The 17,094-nt window shown below is 26.3% G+C and overlaps 5 protein-coding genes across 7 annotated transcripts in view; 3 read left to right on the top strand and 2 right to left on the bottom strand.

The window, feature by feature from the left end:
• Positions 1–1,673: 1,673 nt before the first annotated feature.
• On the top strand, positions 1,674–4,684 carry LOC114130910 (endoplasmic reticulum lectin 1). Of its 2 annotated transcripts, XM_050202989.1 has the most exons (9): positions 1,674–2,100; positions 2,417–2,584; positions 2,653–2,788; positions 2,933–3,197; positions 3,303–3,429; positions 3,543–3,593; positions 3,740–3,886; positions 3,950–4,195; positions 4,252–4,684. In XM_050202989.1, the coding sequence occupies exons 1-9, from the start codon at positions 1,954–1,956 to the stop codon at positions 4,582–4,584; spliced, it is 1,620 nt and encodes a 539-aa protein (XP_050058946.1). In that variant the 5' UTR covers positions 1,674–1,953; the 3' UTR covers positions 4,585–4,684. The 2 variants fall into 2 exon arrangements, with proteins under 2 accessions (XP_050058946.1, XP_050058947.1); XM_050202990.1 differs by lacking the exon at positions 3,543–3,593.
• Positions 4,685–6,561: 1,877 nt separating this feature from the next.
• On the top strand, positions 6,562–8,136 carry LOC114130914 (NADH dehydrogenase [ubiquinone] 1 subunit C2). Its single transcript, XM_027995991.2, has 3 exons — positions 6,562–6,843; positions 6,918–7,061; positions 7,866–8,136. The coding sequence occupies exons 1-3, from the start codon at positions 6,648–6,650 to the stop codon at positions 7,913–7,915; spliced, it is 390 nt and encodes a 129-aa protein (XP_027851792.1). The 5' UTR covers positions 6,562–6,647; the 3' UTR covers positions 7,916–8,136.
• LOC114130915 (dnaJ homolog subfamily B member 1-like) lies at positions 8,137–12,057 on the top strand. Its single transcript, XM_027995992.2, has 7 exons — positions 8,137–8,235; positions 8,301–8,498; positions 9,362–9,494; positions 9,562–9,736; positions 9,808–9,979; positions 10,050–10,370; positions 11,959–12,057. The coding sequence occupies exons 1-6, from the start codon at positions 8,168–8,170 to the stop codon at positions 10,216–10,218; spliced, it is 915 nt and encodes a 304-aa protein (XP_027851793.2). The 5' UTR covers positions 8,137–8,167; the 3' UTR covers positions 10,219–10,370; positions 11,959–12,057.
• Positions 10,662–12,174, bottom strand: LOC114130913 (nuclear nucleic acid-binding protein C1D-like). The gene is made up of 2 exons (XM_027995989.2): positions 12,025–12,174; positions 10,662–11,225 (listed from the first exon to the last, which is right to left on the bottom strand). The coding sequence occupies exon 2, from the start codon at positions 11,212–11,214 to the stop codon at positions 10,762–10,764; it is 453 nt and encodes a 150-aa protein (XP_027851790.1). The 5' UTR covers positions 11,215–11,225; positions 12,025–12,174; the 3' UTR covers positions 10,662–10,761.
• A 1,481-nt stretch (positions 12,175–13,655) lies between these two features.
• The window catches only part of LOC126550800 (tubulin-specific chaperone cofactor E-like protein), a 36,656-nt gene continuing 33,217 nt past the window's right edge, over positions 13,656–17,094 (bottom strand). For both annotated transcript variants that reach the window (XM_050202996.1, XM_050202995.1), the window contains exons 3-8: positions 16,128–16,324; positions 15,959–16,068; positions 15,612–15,782; positions 15,401–15,552; positions 15,157–15,335; positions 13,656–14,452 (exon numbers count right to left, since the gene is read on the bottom strand). In XM_050202996.1, the coding sequence (XP_050058953.1) occupies positions 14,131–14,452; positions 15,157–15,335; positions 15,401–15,552; positions 15,612–15,782; positions 15,959–16,068; positions 16,128–16,324 (1,131 nt within the window). In that variant the 3' untranslated portion in view covers positions 13,656–14,130. The remainder of the gene's footprint in view (positions 14,453–15,156; positions 15,336–15,400; positions 15,553–15,611; positions 15,783–15,958; positions 16,069–16,127; positions 16,325–17,094) is intronic.

Raw genomic sequence — 17,094 nt, forward strand, 5'->3', positions numbered from 1 at the left:
TAAATCGGGCGATAATAATATAATATGTTAATTACACAGACCCACGTAGGCCTACATTATCTAGAATTATTTATTTATTATTCAGTTTGTTCATCATTTTTATAGAATTGCAGTGGGGTAGTTATGATTTTGTACAGGTGAGGATATATAATTTATTGGTTAAACATAACGTGGGGGGCTCAATAAGTCAATGCATTAAACATTAAAAAAAAAAGGCTCTAGGGGAGCTGTTATTGTTACAAGTTATTAGAGTTATTGTTGACGAACAATTATATAGATTCATTTATACATAATTTTATATTATTGTTGACTTTTAAATTAAAATATATGTTGTCAAATATTAAATCATTTTTATATTTTTGTATATCTTATTATTATTTTATATATATAGATATAATTGTATAAACACCATTACACCAATCAAATTTTTATGTATATGTGCAGGGATCAAATAAATACTATAAATAACGTCTAGAACAGCTTGTGATTTTACAGTTTGCGATGGAAGTCTCAAGTCAACTAACTCCATTTAAAAGTGCCGGCTTTAAATATTATCACGTTAATTAATAGTAAGTTTTAGCATTTAACATACAATTTGTAATAAACTCGTTTTACTTCGAATAATTAATACACTTTTACATCAACATTCAACACTCAACATAGGTACATTATAGGTCCGCTGACCGCTACTGAGGTAACTTATTAAACATAATTTTATCCATTTCTAAAAATACAATGGAAATAGGTATTAGATCAGTTAAGTTAATTCAAATTATTTATTTTTTATTTAGTAACGGGATTTAATCATAGAACTTTCTTTTTGTAAAAAGATATTAGGTACGAACTTTAACAGTAGCCTAGCTTGTGGTAGACAATAGTCAAGAACAAATAGATACCTATTTGAACACCCGTATTTCTTCACCCATATTTATGGGATAGGTATTTATTAATTATTAATAACATCTTAGAGAAAAAAAAATTGAAAATATTAATTCAATACGATTGTCAAAATACATAACAATTTAGGTATTTGAACATTTTAATGCAATTTATTGTTTTGGGTTAGATTAAAGATACCTATATAATATATAAGGTTCGTTAGTTTAAAGTTTTAAACCACAAAAATTACAAAAAAAAGTTTCTTATTAACATTTCAATTTGAGTAGTTTGAGTATGGTGATTGGTGTTATTAAGATTTTATACAAACAAATATATTACAATATTCGGTTTATAAAAATGTCAACATATTTTTATACCTTAATTGCTAACAAATTAATTAGGTATTGTCGTCAAAAGAAAAAAGTACACGTAATTAGTTTTTATGAAGAAGGGGGGCCAGATTATGTGCAATAGATGATAGTAAGTACCTAATTAATGGTACTATACTAATGTATCTAACAAAAACTAGAGAAAAAAATAGTAACCACCAAAAAAAAATCGCTATGGGGAGATTCCGAAGATAAAAATTTCTAAAAAAAGGTACAATAGTCTCAAATTAATTTAATATTTATTCTTTATAAGCAAGGTATATTATAGATAGGGTGTAAAATAAGTGTAATCGATTTTGGGTCTACTCACGTTTTAAGATAGTACTATCATTAATCATGAATAGTAAATTATTTTTCAAATTTAATAATAATGAAGCTTATCGTTATCACTATAATGTTTTTAGTTACCCATGTATATAAATTGTATATCGTGTCGTCGGTCAAATTTCGAGTGTATATTGGCATATTGTTTAATGTTTAAACAAGTTCTTACATTTAATGTATTTTAGTGTTAGCCAATTTGTCATGTGTTTTCTACATTAATATATTATACAATGGTGAAGTATATAAATCGAACGTCAGCGAAATACATTTTTTGAATTTTCTTACATTGGAAATTTGAATTTACTACCCATAGTTATTTGGATTGGATTAATTAATTTCAAACTACATATAGGATTATAATATGATATCGTCGTATCGAATTTATTTAAAATTACTCATTGTTTTCTCATTAAACTTTTGTTATTCACAAGAGTTTAAAGGATTCGATGATACTATATTATACAAAATAAATTGGCCAGGTAAAGATGTCACTGATCGATTGGCAAAGGTAAGTTTTCACATTAATAAACTTATCTGTCTAAACAAAACAAGTAGAAATAGTTATTTTTTAAATTAATATTTTAGAAATGTAAAATTATCATTAAGAAGAATAATTATAAATATCAATTTTATCTTAATGAAAAATATTACTTATTTTTTGATTGAAAATTAGTCTTTTAAGAAAATGTTGTTATGACTTATGATATAACTATATTCTAGATCCAACTATTTTAAGTTAATTTAAATTCTAAGTCTGGCCACTGTCAGTAACCAGACACATAAACACACTTACCTATGACAATAATTTAATGTTAATTTATTAGGAACAAGATGAAAATACATTAAATGTAATGACAGCTATTGGTGAATCATATCGGTGTATTTTACCAAAACAAGATGAAGTAAATAAAGAATCCGACACATCTTATAATGGACCTAGCCCATTGGAATTATTATCACCATTATTCTCAAAACAAGCTTGTTCTTATAGAGTAAGATATATTCTATAAATACTTTTTCAAAATTAAAATATTTTAATTACAATTTTTCTTATTAACAGGTTGATACATATTGGATTTATGAGGTATGTCATGGGCGGCATGTCCGACAATATCATAATGAACGTGAGGGAAAAACACAAAAAGAGCAAGAGTACTTTTTAGGCAAATGGAAAATTTTTGATGGTCTTAAATTAGGTAAACTAATGTACAAAATAATTTGTATAGACTTTGTAACAAATTAATTAGAAAACTATATAATATTAGATTTGTGTAAAAACAACTAATCTCTTGTTATAGATATTGTCATAAGCTATTTCATTAAATTATGTTGTATTACAGAGGAAGAACTAAAAAGATTAGCAAATTTAAATTATCCTGGACCTACAAAGACAAGAAAAGTTGATGGTGTAAACTTACCCTATTTTGAAATGAGCATGTCTGACGGCACAGTTTGTGACCTCAGTGGCCGACCAAGACAAACTAATGTTTTGTATGTTTGTTATCCTCAAAGTAAACATAATGTGTTTTCAGTAAAAGAAACATCCACATGCCAGTATGAAGTAATCATTTTAACATCTTTTTTATGCACACATCCTTGGTACAAGTTAGTACTCATTGTTTAAAAATTGAATAATATGTTTTATATTACTTTTATAAAATTTATGTTTCTGTACAATTAAGTAAAATTAATTTTCAAAAATTTTAACAGGCCACCAAACAGTGATGAATTAAATATTGATTGCCTTCCAGTTGGTGATTCAATGCGTAAACCTCACAACTTGAAAGTTCTTCAATCTGATACATCTAAATTAAAAAAACAAATAAAAATGTTAACTGTAAGTTTAGTTTATTTTATTTTTAGTATACATTTAGTACAGTTTGCTTACTAGTTGCAAGTTTATTTATTATTTTTGTTTTTGAAAGTATTTTAATTTTATTATTTTTAAAGGATCCTCTCAATAAAAAGGAAAATTACATAATTGCTGTTTCCATAGATAAGGTTTATTATTTTATTTTTTAAATTATTTTGCTTTTCTATTCTTTTTATTGGTTTATTGGTGTATTGGTTATTTTTTATTTTTAAATTGAGTTATAAAATTGGACATAAAAAATAATATTATATTTTTTATTTATATATTTTTGAAGAATGGAGAAACTAAAATACAAGTTAAAGTACAACCAAATAAAGAATCAGAATTAAATTTATCAAAAGAAGAGTCTTTATTAATGCACTCTAAGACACCAAACAATGAAATAGATGATTATGTAAATGGATATTTATGTTTATATGGAGTGAGTAAAAAATGTACATAAAAACTTTGCTTAGTCTTCAATATTAATGGATATTTATTATAGGGCTCTGGTTGGTGGAAATATGAAATATGTTACAATAAATACATTCGACAAGTGCACAAAGAAAAAGGAAAACCGGATGAAATTGTTGTTTTGGGAACATTTAATATGGATGAACATATTAAATGGGTAACTCAAAATCCAGAGAAAAAACCTAAGCTGGATGCTTTTGGCAAGAGACAAGTTATATCTCATTTTTACTCTTCAGGATCTATTTGTGAAAAAACTGGCGCTAATCGAGAAACTGAGGTAGATAATTAATATTTTTATTATTCAGCTGTCCTAATTCTTCCACTTTTTTTCAGGTACGGTATAAATGTATCAAAGGTAGATATAATGAAGAGTCAGTAGCTCTCTATTTGTTAGAGCCCAAAACATGTAAATACATCTTGACAATAGAATCATCATCACTATGTGATCTAATTAATGGACCAGTGGATGAATATGGCATGTTCGAAATTGAGCCACTTAATGACTCAAGCAATTTAAAAATTAGTAATCCTCCATTTCAAACACAAGCCATAGATAAAACAGAGGATAGTTCTAAAGAAAATATAAGAAAAGATATAATTCCACCTGTTGAGCAAGAAACTGAAGTATCTGATGATAAAAAGAAAATAGTGAAAATTGAGTTATAGAGGATGTTTACTTTTAAGCACTTTGCATATTATTGTTTGTTTATATATTTTGTTTATTATTTATTTACCGCCAAATAAAATGGGTCCATGTATTATATAATTTTTAATTGAACTAAATCCCTAACAAAAAATAAATTTTTTTCTTTGTATCATGTCTAGTGACTAGAATTCTAGTAATATATTATTGATATTCAATGATTTAGGTTAAAGATAGGTTGGCGGCACCACGGAAGTATTGTGAAAACAGTTCTCGCGGTGTCGTCGGTTTCAAACTGGAAAAACAAAGGTTATAGATAGGTTATAAATAATATTTTGAATTTTCTTATGTTAAAGGTAAAGAAAAGTTAAAAATTAGAAAATGGAGATTATTTAAACTTATGAATATGTACTAAAAGATGCACTTTTGACATTGAAATAACTTTACATATTTTGTCATTTCACATTTGGTTATGAGGAAATTGTAATTCAAGATATTAGTATATTCATTTATAAGGCAATGTGTTTTTCGAATTTTTTTCAAATTATTTTTATTCTAATTGTCTTTAGTGGCTCATTATGACGATTGACAGTTATCAGAAACAGATTAATTTTTGTATTATTATTATGAAATTATTAGGAGTTTATCGACCTATATTTTTAATGATATTTTATTATAAATTTATATTACGTTATATTAATAAATAATAATTTATTTTTCTATAGCCACCCAGACGACCTATGATATACCAACTGTTTTATGGTCTCATATCTATACACACAAATAAATTATATTAATGTGTTTTTATGTATAAAATTATGATACTTTAATACTTATCATGATAAATAATTAGGTAAACCTTTAAAGTTGAATTATTTTTATTGTTCCTAAAGGTGAATTAAGAATTTCAGACGTACCAAAAAAAACTAAAAAGGTTAAAGGTTCCATTATAATTTATAGCTAATAGGTACATGCAGTGGCATAATTTGGAATTTTTTCTGGGGTAGGATATAAGTTAATATTATCATTCTAGTGGGACTATGTCTTCACACACCCCTTGACCATTAAATCTCATAGATCACAATATTATAATATTAATTTATTATTATAAATTAAATAAGGTAAATGGTATAATAATATGGTTTTCAAAGACAATAAAGTACCTAAACAATTAAATATATTTTTAATCATAAATTATAATATCAAGTACATTTTCCTTTTTTTTTATTTTTCTAAAAAATACTTCTGGGGGTGGGATATATCCGGATATCCCTATATCCTTCCCATAATTTGGCCATTGGGTACATGCATTAAGAATTAGAAGTACATGTTCAGAATCTAATATAATGTATTATATTATATAGCTCAAATTTGATTAAATCATAATGTCATAATAGGTAGGTAATAAATTCATATTAGGGATGATTTAACCAGTTCAAGTTTAGGGTGGATGCTAAGTTGTAGGGTGTTCATCATTAATAATATTAAATTTTTTTTAAAATTCCCAGGTATAACTTATTATTTGACTTGAGATTTATAAATATGTTATATTGTTACAACAATTAACAAAGCGTAAACAGACGTTGTTACAATACTGTTAACATCATGTTATTATAATTTTATTAAGTTTATTAGTATCTTTTAAATCAACCATCAACCTATAAACGCCAGAATGCAATATTTTGTTCTGTGTAACATAACATAATAATATTTTTGCTATAATTCTATAAATATATAGATAAATGCTGATAAATGGAGATTATATGCATTGTAAATTATAAAAATTAAAATTAGGTAAGTATTTATTTTGCAATGGAAGTTGTACAACACAGTTCTTGGCTTTATTTTTTGAAACTGGTGTAGTATACCGGCGGCATACCGCTAATTTTTGTGACGCAATTAAATATGGTTATTGAGATTACGCGTACGGTGGTATTGGCATTACTGGCAAGCACGGACTAAGATCTTAGTCCGTGCTGGCAAGTCAATCGGTCGTACGGATAAAATCTTTGATAACACTGATAAGAGGTCAAATATAAAATTTTACCTTTGCTAGGTTTTTAAAGTTTTTTTGAAAAAATTGAAGATGAAGCCTATCGTAGATTATGAAGTGGCAGCTTCTGTAGATCCAACGCCAATAAATTTATTGACACCAGGACCAGATTTTAGTAAATATCATACAACGTGGTTGGAAGACAAATGGTTTCCTTTCATGGGGTTCGTATTGGGTGCAGGTTCAGTCTGGTTAACCCATACAATTAATAGAAGGCCTTTTTATGCCGGTGAGTCTTGTTATAATGCCATTTTAAACATAAACTTCATATGTATTTATATTGTAAAAATAATTTTTGTTTAGGATTACATCTAAAGTTAGGTGCTGGAATCATTGGCGCTACTGCCCTCTATTATTACAAGCAATATAGAACTTCATATTTGGCCGACAAAGATGCCATGTACAGACATTACATTCAGTTACACCCTGAAGATTTCCAAGCTCCAGGTTTGTATATCAGTTAACATAATGCTAAATATTTAGGCATTTACTTAGAATACATTTTTTTTAAGTATACAGTTAATTTACACTCAAAGAATAAGATTTTTGCCACCTGGTGGTAGGATATAAAAAATAGCATTTGAAAAAATTTTAAATGAATTGTTTTTATGCTAAGAAAATATCAGTTTTCATTAAGACATTTAACATCTATCTAGTTACACAGTATGGATTTTGAATGTATGATTGAATTCCTCACTTTAAGGTATTAGTCAAACTTAAAACTATTCAATAAATTTGGACATTCATTCATCAAAATTAGACTTAAAAAATGTAAATAGTTTTGTTTATTCAATTAATTATCCTTACATTAACATCTATAGAATTATAGTATGTTTAATTGTAATACTTGAAAAAGGCTAGAAAATGTATCACAAAATAAAATGATCTTACTAGAATTAAAAATGAAGTTTATACTTTATAGGTAAAGTCGTATGCTCATGGCTTATCATAGTGTGTTTTGAGTGACAATAGTCTGCTATCCCTATTAATAAATGGTTGGCAATTGCCTATATAACTTAGATGTGTAACTTAACAAGGGTGCAAAATGTATTTTTTTTTTCTTTAACAGTAGTTAATCATAAATCTCATGAATCAATTTTATTATTTTAAATATAAAAGTGTTTGGAAAATATTTTTTGAATGACATTTACTTAGCTTTTAATTTATGTTATAAATTACTCAAATAATTTTTAAGGTGCAATAAAAGAAAAAAAAAATCATTGGTAAATGATAAAAATTATTTTGTTTCAGAACGCAAGAAAGTTGGTGAATTATTCAAGGAATGGGTTCCTGTTCGCTAATTTCTAAGAATATACAAAATTAGAATTAGTTAATCAGAAATAATTTTTCAAATGTTATATTGTTAAAATGTAATTCTAACTTTTGAATGTAAAGAAATGAATGCCTCTTAGATTATTTTCATGTACAAGTTATGCATCTGTACAATTATAAAATAACAAATATCTATAGTAACTCTTGTTTATTATTCAGTTATTTGATTAAAAATTCATTTTTTGTTTAATACTTAGTTAATATCTACCTTATTTTAAAATATGGGTATCAATTACTATTCGATATTAAATTTAAAAAGACATTGTACCAAAGATGACGTACATATAGCGTATACTAGTTTGCTAAATTATAATTTTCAAACAATTTCATTAATATTACTTACCATGATTTTAGATTTGGAAAACTAGTAAAAACTCAAGTTGAAAATTGTTGTTTGGTTATGTTGTGTGAAGCATATGAGGTATTATCTGACCCATTTCGCAGAGCTATATATGATGAATATGGCGAAGAGGGAATTAAAAAAGGTGTAAAAACTAATGACTTGTATATTGGTCCATGGACTTATCATCGTAATGTGATAAGCACATATTCGTAAGTAGGTGTTCAATTTAAGGATGCTACATATGTGTTTAATCACCTGTGAGCTTCACTCTTCATTTAAATTATTATTTAAAAAAACTAAACATATGTTCAAAATGTAATTTATTAAACGGTTAGTATAAATAATAGTTTTAGAGTATTATTATAAAAAACATAAAATATTCAGTTTTTGGTTCCATACTGAATACTTTGTTATTGGCTATTGCTATTTATATTTTTGTGAATAGAACAACCAACTTCGTAACATAAGTGTTTATATTTTGTGTGACATTATTTATACAAATAGTAATTTTTAGGTAATTATGACTGTGAATTTAATACAATCAAAAATATTAAAATCTTGAAAAAAGTAATATAAGTATAAATGTATAATTATGAATTATAATTTAAAAAATCTAAATGTGGGTACTTTGTTTGCTGTATACTGAGCTAGTGTATTTTCACACAGTATTTTATTATCAAAAGTGGGTTCCTACTGGTTAAAAAAATTAAAGTTAAGCTAGAAAGTTATTTTCAAAGTAACTTTCTATTTTAATTAGTTGGTTTATTAATTTAACAAATGGAATTCAACGAATATAATAATCTAATCTTAACATAAAACAAAACAAAAAATATTGGTTATTTTTTAAACAAAAATCTCAATATTATGTAACAATTAAAACTACCAATTGTTAAATTAAATGATTATTAATAAATATATTTCTTGAATTTTTTTTTTGGAGGGGACTTTTGCTATTTTAGAATGGCTAATTTAGTCTTAAGGGCTAAACCCCTCAAATTTATGATACTATGATTTTAATTTCTCAATTTTTATGAAATATATTTTAAATTATTAATAATACATACAATTATAGAGAGTATTGTGCACTTAATAATCCAATAACTAATTTGTTCATGAAATCAAATGGTATGGTAGTTATGGATTTTAAAAAAAATAAAGGTAGACCTGATATAGTGAAATTACCCCTTCAATTAACACTGAATGAAGTAATTTTGTTTGAGAAGACATAATTAAAATTGTGTATGTGAATATTAATCATTAAATAATTTTTAGATTTTTAATGGAACAATAAAATTAGTTAAGCTTAAAAAAAAATCTAATCTTATTTGTGATTCAATGGAAAATGAAAAACAAGTTTTGAAAATAAAAATACCACGCGGATTTCCTACAGGAGGAACATTAAAATCTGAAATATTAAAACCGGATATAGGACATGATAATATTAAAAGTATTATAATATTACATTGTAAATGTGAAACAAAGAGAGGGTAAATTTATTTTAATTTATGTATTGAATAGCTGTATACATATTTACAACAGAAGATTTACCCCATAAAATTTTCAAACGAGATAACATGGACTTGATTGTGGTTCAAAAAGTTTTGTTGAAACAAGTATTACTTGGTATAAGAATTGTTATAAATACATTAGACCATAAAGTATTAAGAATAAACATCACGGAGGCCATAACGTAAGAGATTAAATGAATATTTAGTTCAATAATTGTATGACTTGAGATTAATTATTTTTAAAATTTTTAGACCTGATTATGTTAAAATAATCCACAACGAAGGCATGCCTGATATGAATTTTCCATCAAAACGTGGTGATATAATCATCCGGTTTGACATAATTTTTCCACTGTATATGTCAATTTCAGATGAGAATTTTTGTGAATTATTTGAAGACAAAAAAAATATACCTATATAGTTAATTGTTTTGTATTAGGTAATATAATCAGTGTGATTGTAGTATATTAATACAATTCTATAGAAAAATTTATCGCAAAATAATGGAAAAGATCAATGGAGATGAATGAAACTCTGATTAATATATAATATATTATTATATATGATTAAGAAGTAATTTTTATTTTATTTTTTACCAAAATGTCAGTTTTTTTTGTAATTGGTAAAAAACATTATTTCAACAATTGTAAAAAGTTTAATAGCTTAAGATTTCAAATTTGAAATAATTACAAATTAAATTCATGATTAAATTTGGAGAAAGTAAATTGTTTAAGTCAATAAAGTTTTAGCGGTTTCTTATATAATGAATTATTACTTTATACAATGGTTTAAAGACAATATTTGCAAATCTAAAATCAACCTTCTAAGTTTTAAGTGTCAAAACACAAATAAGAACAAATAAAATTTACATACAGTTTAATACCATAGTTTATTGTAAATTTACAATATAATAATATAATATATTTGTGTGAAGATAATAAAAAAATATTTATTTAAAATAATTTCATTTTGATGGGTCACCATTTTCATCAAATTTTATTTTTTTATTAGGTTTTTCCATATTCTGTGACCTACGTTTCTTGTCTTCTGGTGTCCAAAGAGCATTATCGATAAACCTTTCAGCGGCTTTTTTATCAACTCTTAGCATATTTTTTTTAGCCATAGCACCTTTAGCCATATCCATAGTTGATTTTATACGATCTAATTCTCGTTTTATACTGTGAGTAGTTGGATCAATACCACCCAATCGTAGGTAAACCCAATACAAACTATTCAATGTAAAGGCAATTAGTAGATCATGCTTAATTTTATCTTCCATTGACAGAGAGTTGTAGTCTACATTCATTCGTGATTCAAGTAATGCTTCAATATCTACAATTGAATGGTCCAAATTTTTAATATTCGCAACTAACTCTTCATCTTTGAGTAATTCTTCATCCAAGTCCAAAGTTGCCATTTTTATTTGTCCTAAAATATAAAAATTTAAAGTAAAAAAAATATTTTTACCATATATTATCCTTTAAATCATAATAGTATACTAAAAAATTATTTAAGATTATACTCATATTAAAATATTACGCTCATTGTTATCATGTTATTTTGTGTAATAGTAAATGTATTAAACAATTTACATGTTTGATTTGGTCTGTAACTAATTTGAATGTTAATCTCCAAAAGCTACTTAGTACAAGGAATGTAGGTATTATAATTCTAAGAGTTATATGCAAGATATAGAACTTCTTTTATTGGTAAGTGTATTATGCAATGAATAAGAGGATAAAATAATATCATGATTTTAAGGGTCTAAAGCAGTGGTTCTCAACCTTTTGGACACTACGGACCACTTAGAGAACTTTTGATACGTCATGGACCACCATCAATTTTAGACCTTTGTTTTCTCATAATCAAGAATCAATTTTTTCACACATTTGAGATTTAGATTATGAATAAATAAAATACAGAGAAAATCCTTGTAGCTGGCATATAATAATGTTCATAATTAAGTAAAAACATTAAATTTATTAACAATTAACACATATTGCCATTAAAAAAAATGTATGTCATATTATTATTTTTATGAAAGGTAAATAATAAAAACAAGTTGATGTGATTTTTAGCTTGTATTTCCTTTACTAACAAAGATATTAAATTAATATAACTAATAGAAAATAAAAATTGAGTATATTTTTAAATTTTGTAGGTATGGTTTGCGGACCACGGATTGCGAACCTCTGGTCTAAGGAATAGAGTAAATTGTTAAACTTACGTAGCCGTCAGTAGATGGAAAATGAGTTTACCGATTATAGCCGGTAAAATATGAAATGAATAGTTTGAATAATTTAATGGTGCTATTGTACCAAGTGAGTAGTTCATACAGTGTTACTGTATAATATGAGTCATACTGGACAGTAGTCTGTGATCTGTATGGTATGTGGGCACTATAGATTGTGAATTACTTTAGTACAGCAGATTATAAGTCACTACTAGTCACTTGTGTACAAATCTTAGTAATAAATAATAATGTTTTAAATTTAAATAAAATATGTTTCGTACATCGCGCGGAGTGCATCGGTTATCAAAATTTGGCTCGTGGTTTTACATAGATAAATGGTAATCATTAAACTCGTGTTTCTATAATTATGGTGGGGATGACGGTGTAGTTGGTCCAATAACCAATTGTTCTACAAATTTATTTTATGCCATCAACCTTTACTTCTCAATAATTCTATCGGTTAATTTATTTATCCAAATTAATACGCTTTATATTTTTCACGTTCAATTTTTCACTGCTATTTGGAATAAACGTCGGTTAGAAAGTCAGAACAATAAATTATAGTAATAATTAGTAAGTACTTCCAATATAGTTTGGAATAGGTACCTAACAATTTACCGAGATTATTTAAATTCATTTAGTCATGCTCCCGATCAAAAATCAAAATTAAACCCTTTCGGCTTGGTTTAGTTGCAGGGAAAGACGTATAGATTTCGAATTTCATATTTCAGTATATTGGAACAAAAAGGACCAAAGTCCCAATTCCATTGAGAGTATTATTGCTGTATTTACTCAGGGAGTATTGCATTACCTATTATTGCATTATTTATTATTTTTAATTACCTATAAAAAAAGTAACCTACAACTTTTTTTTATTTCCCTTCAAAACTTGAAAAATATCACATTACTTCGTAGTAAAATCATTCAAAATCAATTTAAATACTATAACTTATCAGTTGAATTCAGTTCATGCCTTCATTTACTCGCATTATTTTTAATATATTATTTTTAATTGGCCGGAAAAATATCATAGATCATCAAATTATTCATTTTGATCTAAACGACTAGAAATTTCAGAAAATTATGCTTGGTTTACTTGCTAGTTACATCTACATAAGTACTAACATTCTACTTAACTATTAAACAATAAACACTGTAGTGTTTTATGTATTTATAAAGTTATATTTACTTAAGGTCTTATATATAATAATATAATTTATCTTTTAAATTTGTTTGGGTCATTCGAACTTTTTTCCTGCGCTACGACCGCTATGGCCCCAATTCAATAAATCATAAAATCAAGCAGAACCATTTTAAAACGAAAAAATTTGAATTAATTAAGCATTATTAATTGAATTTATTATTCATATAGTATTAGCTATTAACTAATTAAGAAAACATCTTAATTGAAGGATTTACCTTTATCATATGCGTCGTATACCTACAAAGTATGCATAATATAAAGTATTTAATAAAAAAAAAATGCAGAGCATAAAGGTAGGGGTTTGGATGATAAACAAGATCTATAAAACTTTAAAGGATTGATATTGTTATATTAATCAACTCTTGTTTATGAGCTTACATTTTCAAAAATATATATTTAGGAAAAAAATAATACAGTTCAATTTAATTGTTAATTATAATTTATAATTAAGTAAATGAGTCTTTATACTTCTAAAAAAAAACAGAATTACACCTAGTATTAGTATTACACACTAAAGTCCAATCATAAAACTAAATTATTATACTAAGTCTTGAATTAAAAATATACATATTATGGTACATATTGTTGAAATGTTTAAATACTATAAATATTTAATAAGTTTTGATTAAAACATATTTTTGTGAACTCAAGCAGAACAAGTACAAGCTCCCAAGATTACAATAATAAGATTATAGTTTTTAAATATTTAATCATCTACATTGGAAACTTGTACTCTCTTCTACTGACTAGTGTATAAAAATAATAATTAAGTTAAATTTAAAAATTATAAAACTAAGCATAATATTGTGTATTCAAGTATATTTAATATCTTTATATCACAGGTCACTAATCGCTGAATAGTTCATTATATTTTTTTCATGCGTTCGTGAAAGATTTCATTTCTTTGAATCAACAATTATTTGATCTCCTTTAACGATGTTGTAACTATATAATCTCTTATTGGGAAACTTCATTTCTTCGGGTCCAATAACTGAACACACATGTTGATCCATATAAAACACTCGCATACGGTGTGCTGGTATACCGGAAAATTTTTCCAATTTTTGTTTGAGTTCAGATACAGTCTGATAGACATCCAAAATATGTTGTTCACATTTGTCACCACAAATAATCTTCACCTGAACTTTGCTTTCAGGTGTTAAGTCTATATTTACTAAAGGATCAAGTTTTCCGTGAATTTGAACCAATTCATTGTACCTGTAACATTTTCACATTTAAATTAGATATTATTTTTTTTCGATATCAAAATATAAGAAATTTAGAAATATACCTACAAATTTACACTGTATATAGCAAGTAAATAGAAACAGTTTATAATCATTAATAATAGTTATGCATCGAAATATTTAGCAGAGTTTTTTTATGTAGCTAAATGTTTAAATAATAATAATCTTGACTTATTAACCTAGTAAGTACCAAAATGTTATATAATAAGGTATAGTAGCAGCCATCTACTGTCCTACTATATAGTATAATTATTACTTACTTGATCACTTTTTAATTTTATATTTGTAAACTACACTATCAAATTATAATATTATAAAAATGTTTTGCGATATCCATTAAAATAAAATATTTAATGATAAATAATTATAAAATTATTAATAAATCAAAATTTTATTATGGATTTAATAAAAACATAAGAGTGAAAACGGTACATATGGTAGTAACCGGAGTAAGTATAAATATTTTATTATACTTAAAATTTTTTATTAAAATGAATTTAATATTTAAGTATCTTAGATTTTCCAAAAAGTAATTACTAATAATAATGCGTTTATGAGAAATTATTTTGAACACTGTATATTTTATTATGGATAATTACTAATTAGAAACGGCAGTGATAAAAATATTTTAAAGCTTAATATTTAACATTGAGTATTTAATATTATTTTTTTTACCTTTCTGGTCGTTCATTTTCTGGCTTATCCATGTAATACCTAATTAAAAACCGTTCAGCATCTTCTCTTTCATCAGCTGTAATTTCTGCTCCACCATTTAAAGTTTGTATACATGTTAATCTTGCAATTAGCAACTGTCTGCGTTCGTGTTCAGTGTATTCTTGTCTTTCAGAATTTTCCTAAATTAGAAACAATTAGATTTCATTCCCATTTATAAAATTTAAAAAAAATAAACATTACTTACTTCAAATATTGGGCAGCCTTGTATTCTGAGGTATCGTAATGCAGGAAAGCGTCCTAGGATGTCAACATCGTCCCACGTTCTAATTAAGGTTCTGTTTAGGTTTAGGAACCTGAGATGAGTAAATGCATCGTGTGGCGAATCCAACGTCATATCTTAAGAGAAAAATCGTATGATTATAATAAAATCTCGTATATTTTATTTGAAAAATTACCACAAAATCCACTCCCTTGTCTTGGGTAGGACAACAAGCCTAGATGAGAATCTGGTGAAGGTGGTGGAGTCATAAGCGACTGCAAGGGACATTCAGCAAGTACCAACGATTCAAGATTTGGAAATGCTCGACCTAGTTTACATACTTCAGACCACGTAGATACAGGGTTTCCTATAAATGTACGATGAAATTTAGTATTTACGAATATATTAAACGAGTAATTACAAGAAATTATTAAATTATAAATAGGTACTGTAATTATTTATTTGTATAAGTAGTAGGTAACTACTTATTACTGAAAGTATACATATTAAAGAATAAGGACTTAAAATGAAGTTAAGTTTTACCTGTAAAATGTAACCTTTTTACTGAGGGCATTTGAATATGCTGACAGTTTTCGTCGTCTTCCAAATCAATAACATCGTAATTATTCATGCTCAAGTGTATTTCTTCGACCCTATAGGAGATATTTTAACGTAAGTAATTGTTAGCCTTTTTAACTTTAAAAGAACTTACATGGGTATTCGTTTCAAGATGTGTCTAAAGCTACGCCATGTAATATTAGTTGAATTTAATACGATACTCTTCAAACACGGGTATGTTTCTCCAGTATCGTCGTAAACCTCAATAGCACTATTTATATCTGAACTTAAATTGTTAAAACTTAGATTGGCAAATTTCAGTCTCGGCATAATATGTAAAATTTTGAATACCTAAAATTAAAGTTAGTAAAAATAATATATTTTTAACATAGCATCATATTTCATATTTCGAATTTCTAGGGAATGTGCATAATGTTTCGGGCGCATATCGATTCCGCCGATTTTACATCGATTCCGCCGGCTATTGACTCCGCCGGCTACCGTTTATAATATCTACATATCGATTCCGCCGGCTATTAATTCCACCGGCTACTGCTTATAAAATCTACATATCGATTCCGCCGATTTTACATCGATTCCGCCGGCTACCGTTTATAATATCTACATATCGATTCCGCCGGCTATTAATTCCACCGGCTACTGCTTATAAAATCTACATATCGATTCCGCCGGCTACCGTTTACAATGTTTACACATCGATTCCGCCGGACACTGTTCATCCCCCCCCCTTTGTATAAGTATTTTAAAATTTATAGTCTATTTAGTATAATTTAGACAATATATTATACAACTATAAATTAAAATATTAGTATTTAATTAATATGTGTGTGTGAATATATTATATTGTTGATTGTATAAAAATATTATAATTGTACCTATATAGTTCAAAATTAAAGTGTATAACTTTTGGTAATATTTGAAAACAATTAATAAATGAATTTATAAATTTTATAAAGCTATAAATCTATTTTTCATATCGTGCAAAATTAATGTTTTTACAACCATCAGGTTGCCTATAATATTATGCGTGTACATCGGAACGTACTACAAATAGCTGTGAGTCTTTCCACTCAAAATTAAATTCTCAATTCACAAAAGCT

This window comes from Aphis gossypii, chromosome 3 (assembly GCF_020184175.1).
Source record: "Aphis gossypii isolate Hap1 chromosome 3, ASM2018417v2, whole genome shotgun sequence".
In the NCBI taxonomy this organism is placed as follows: domain Eukaryota; kingdom Metazoa; phylum Arthropoda; class Insecta; order Hemiptera; family Aphididae; genus Aphis; species Aphis gossypii.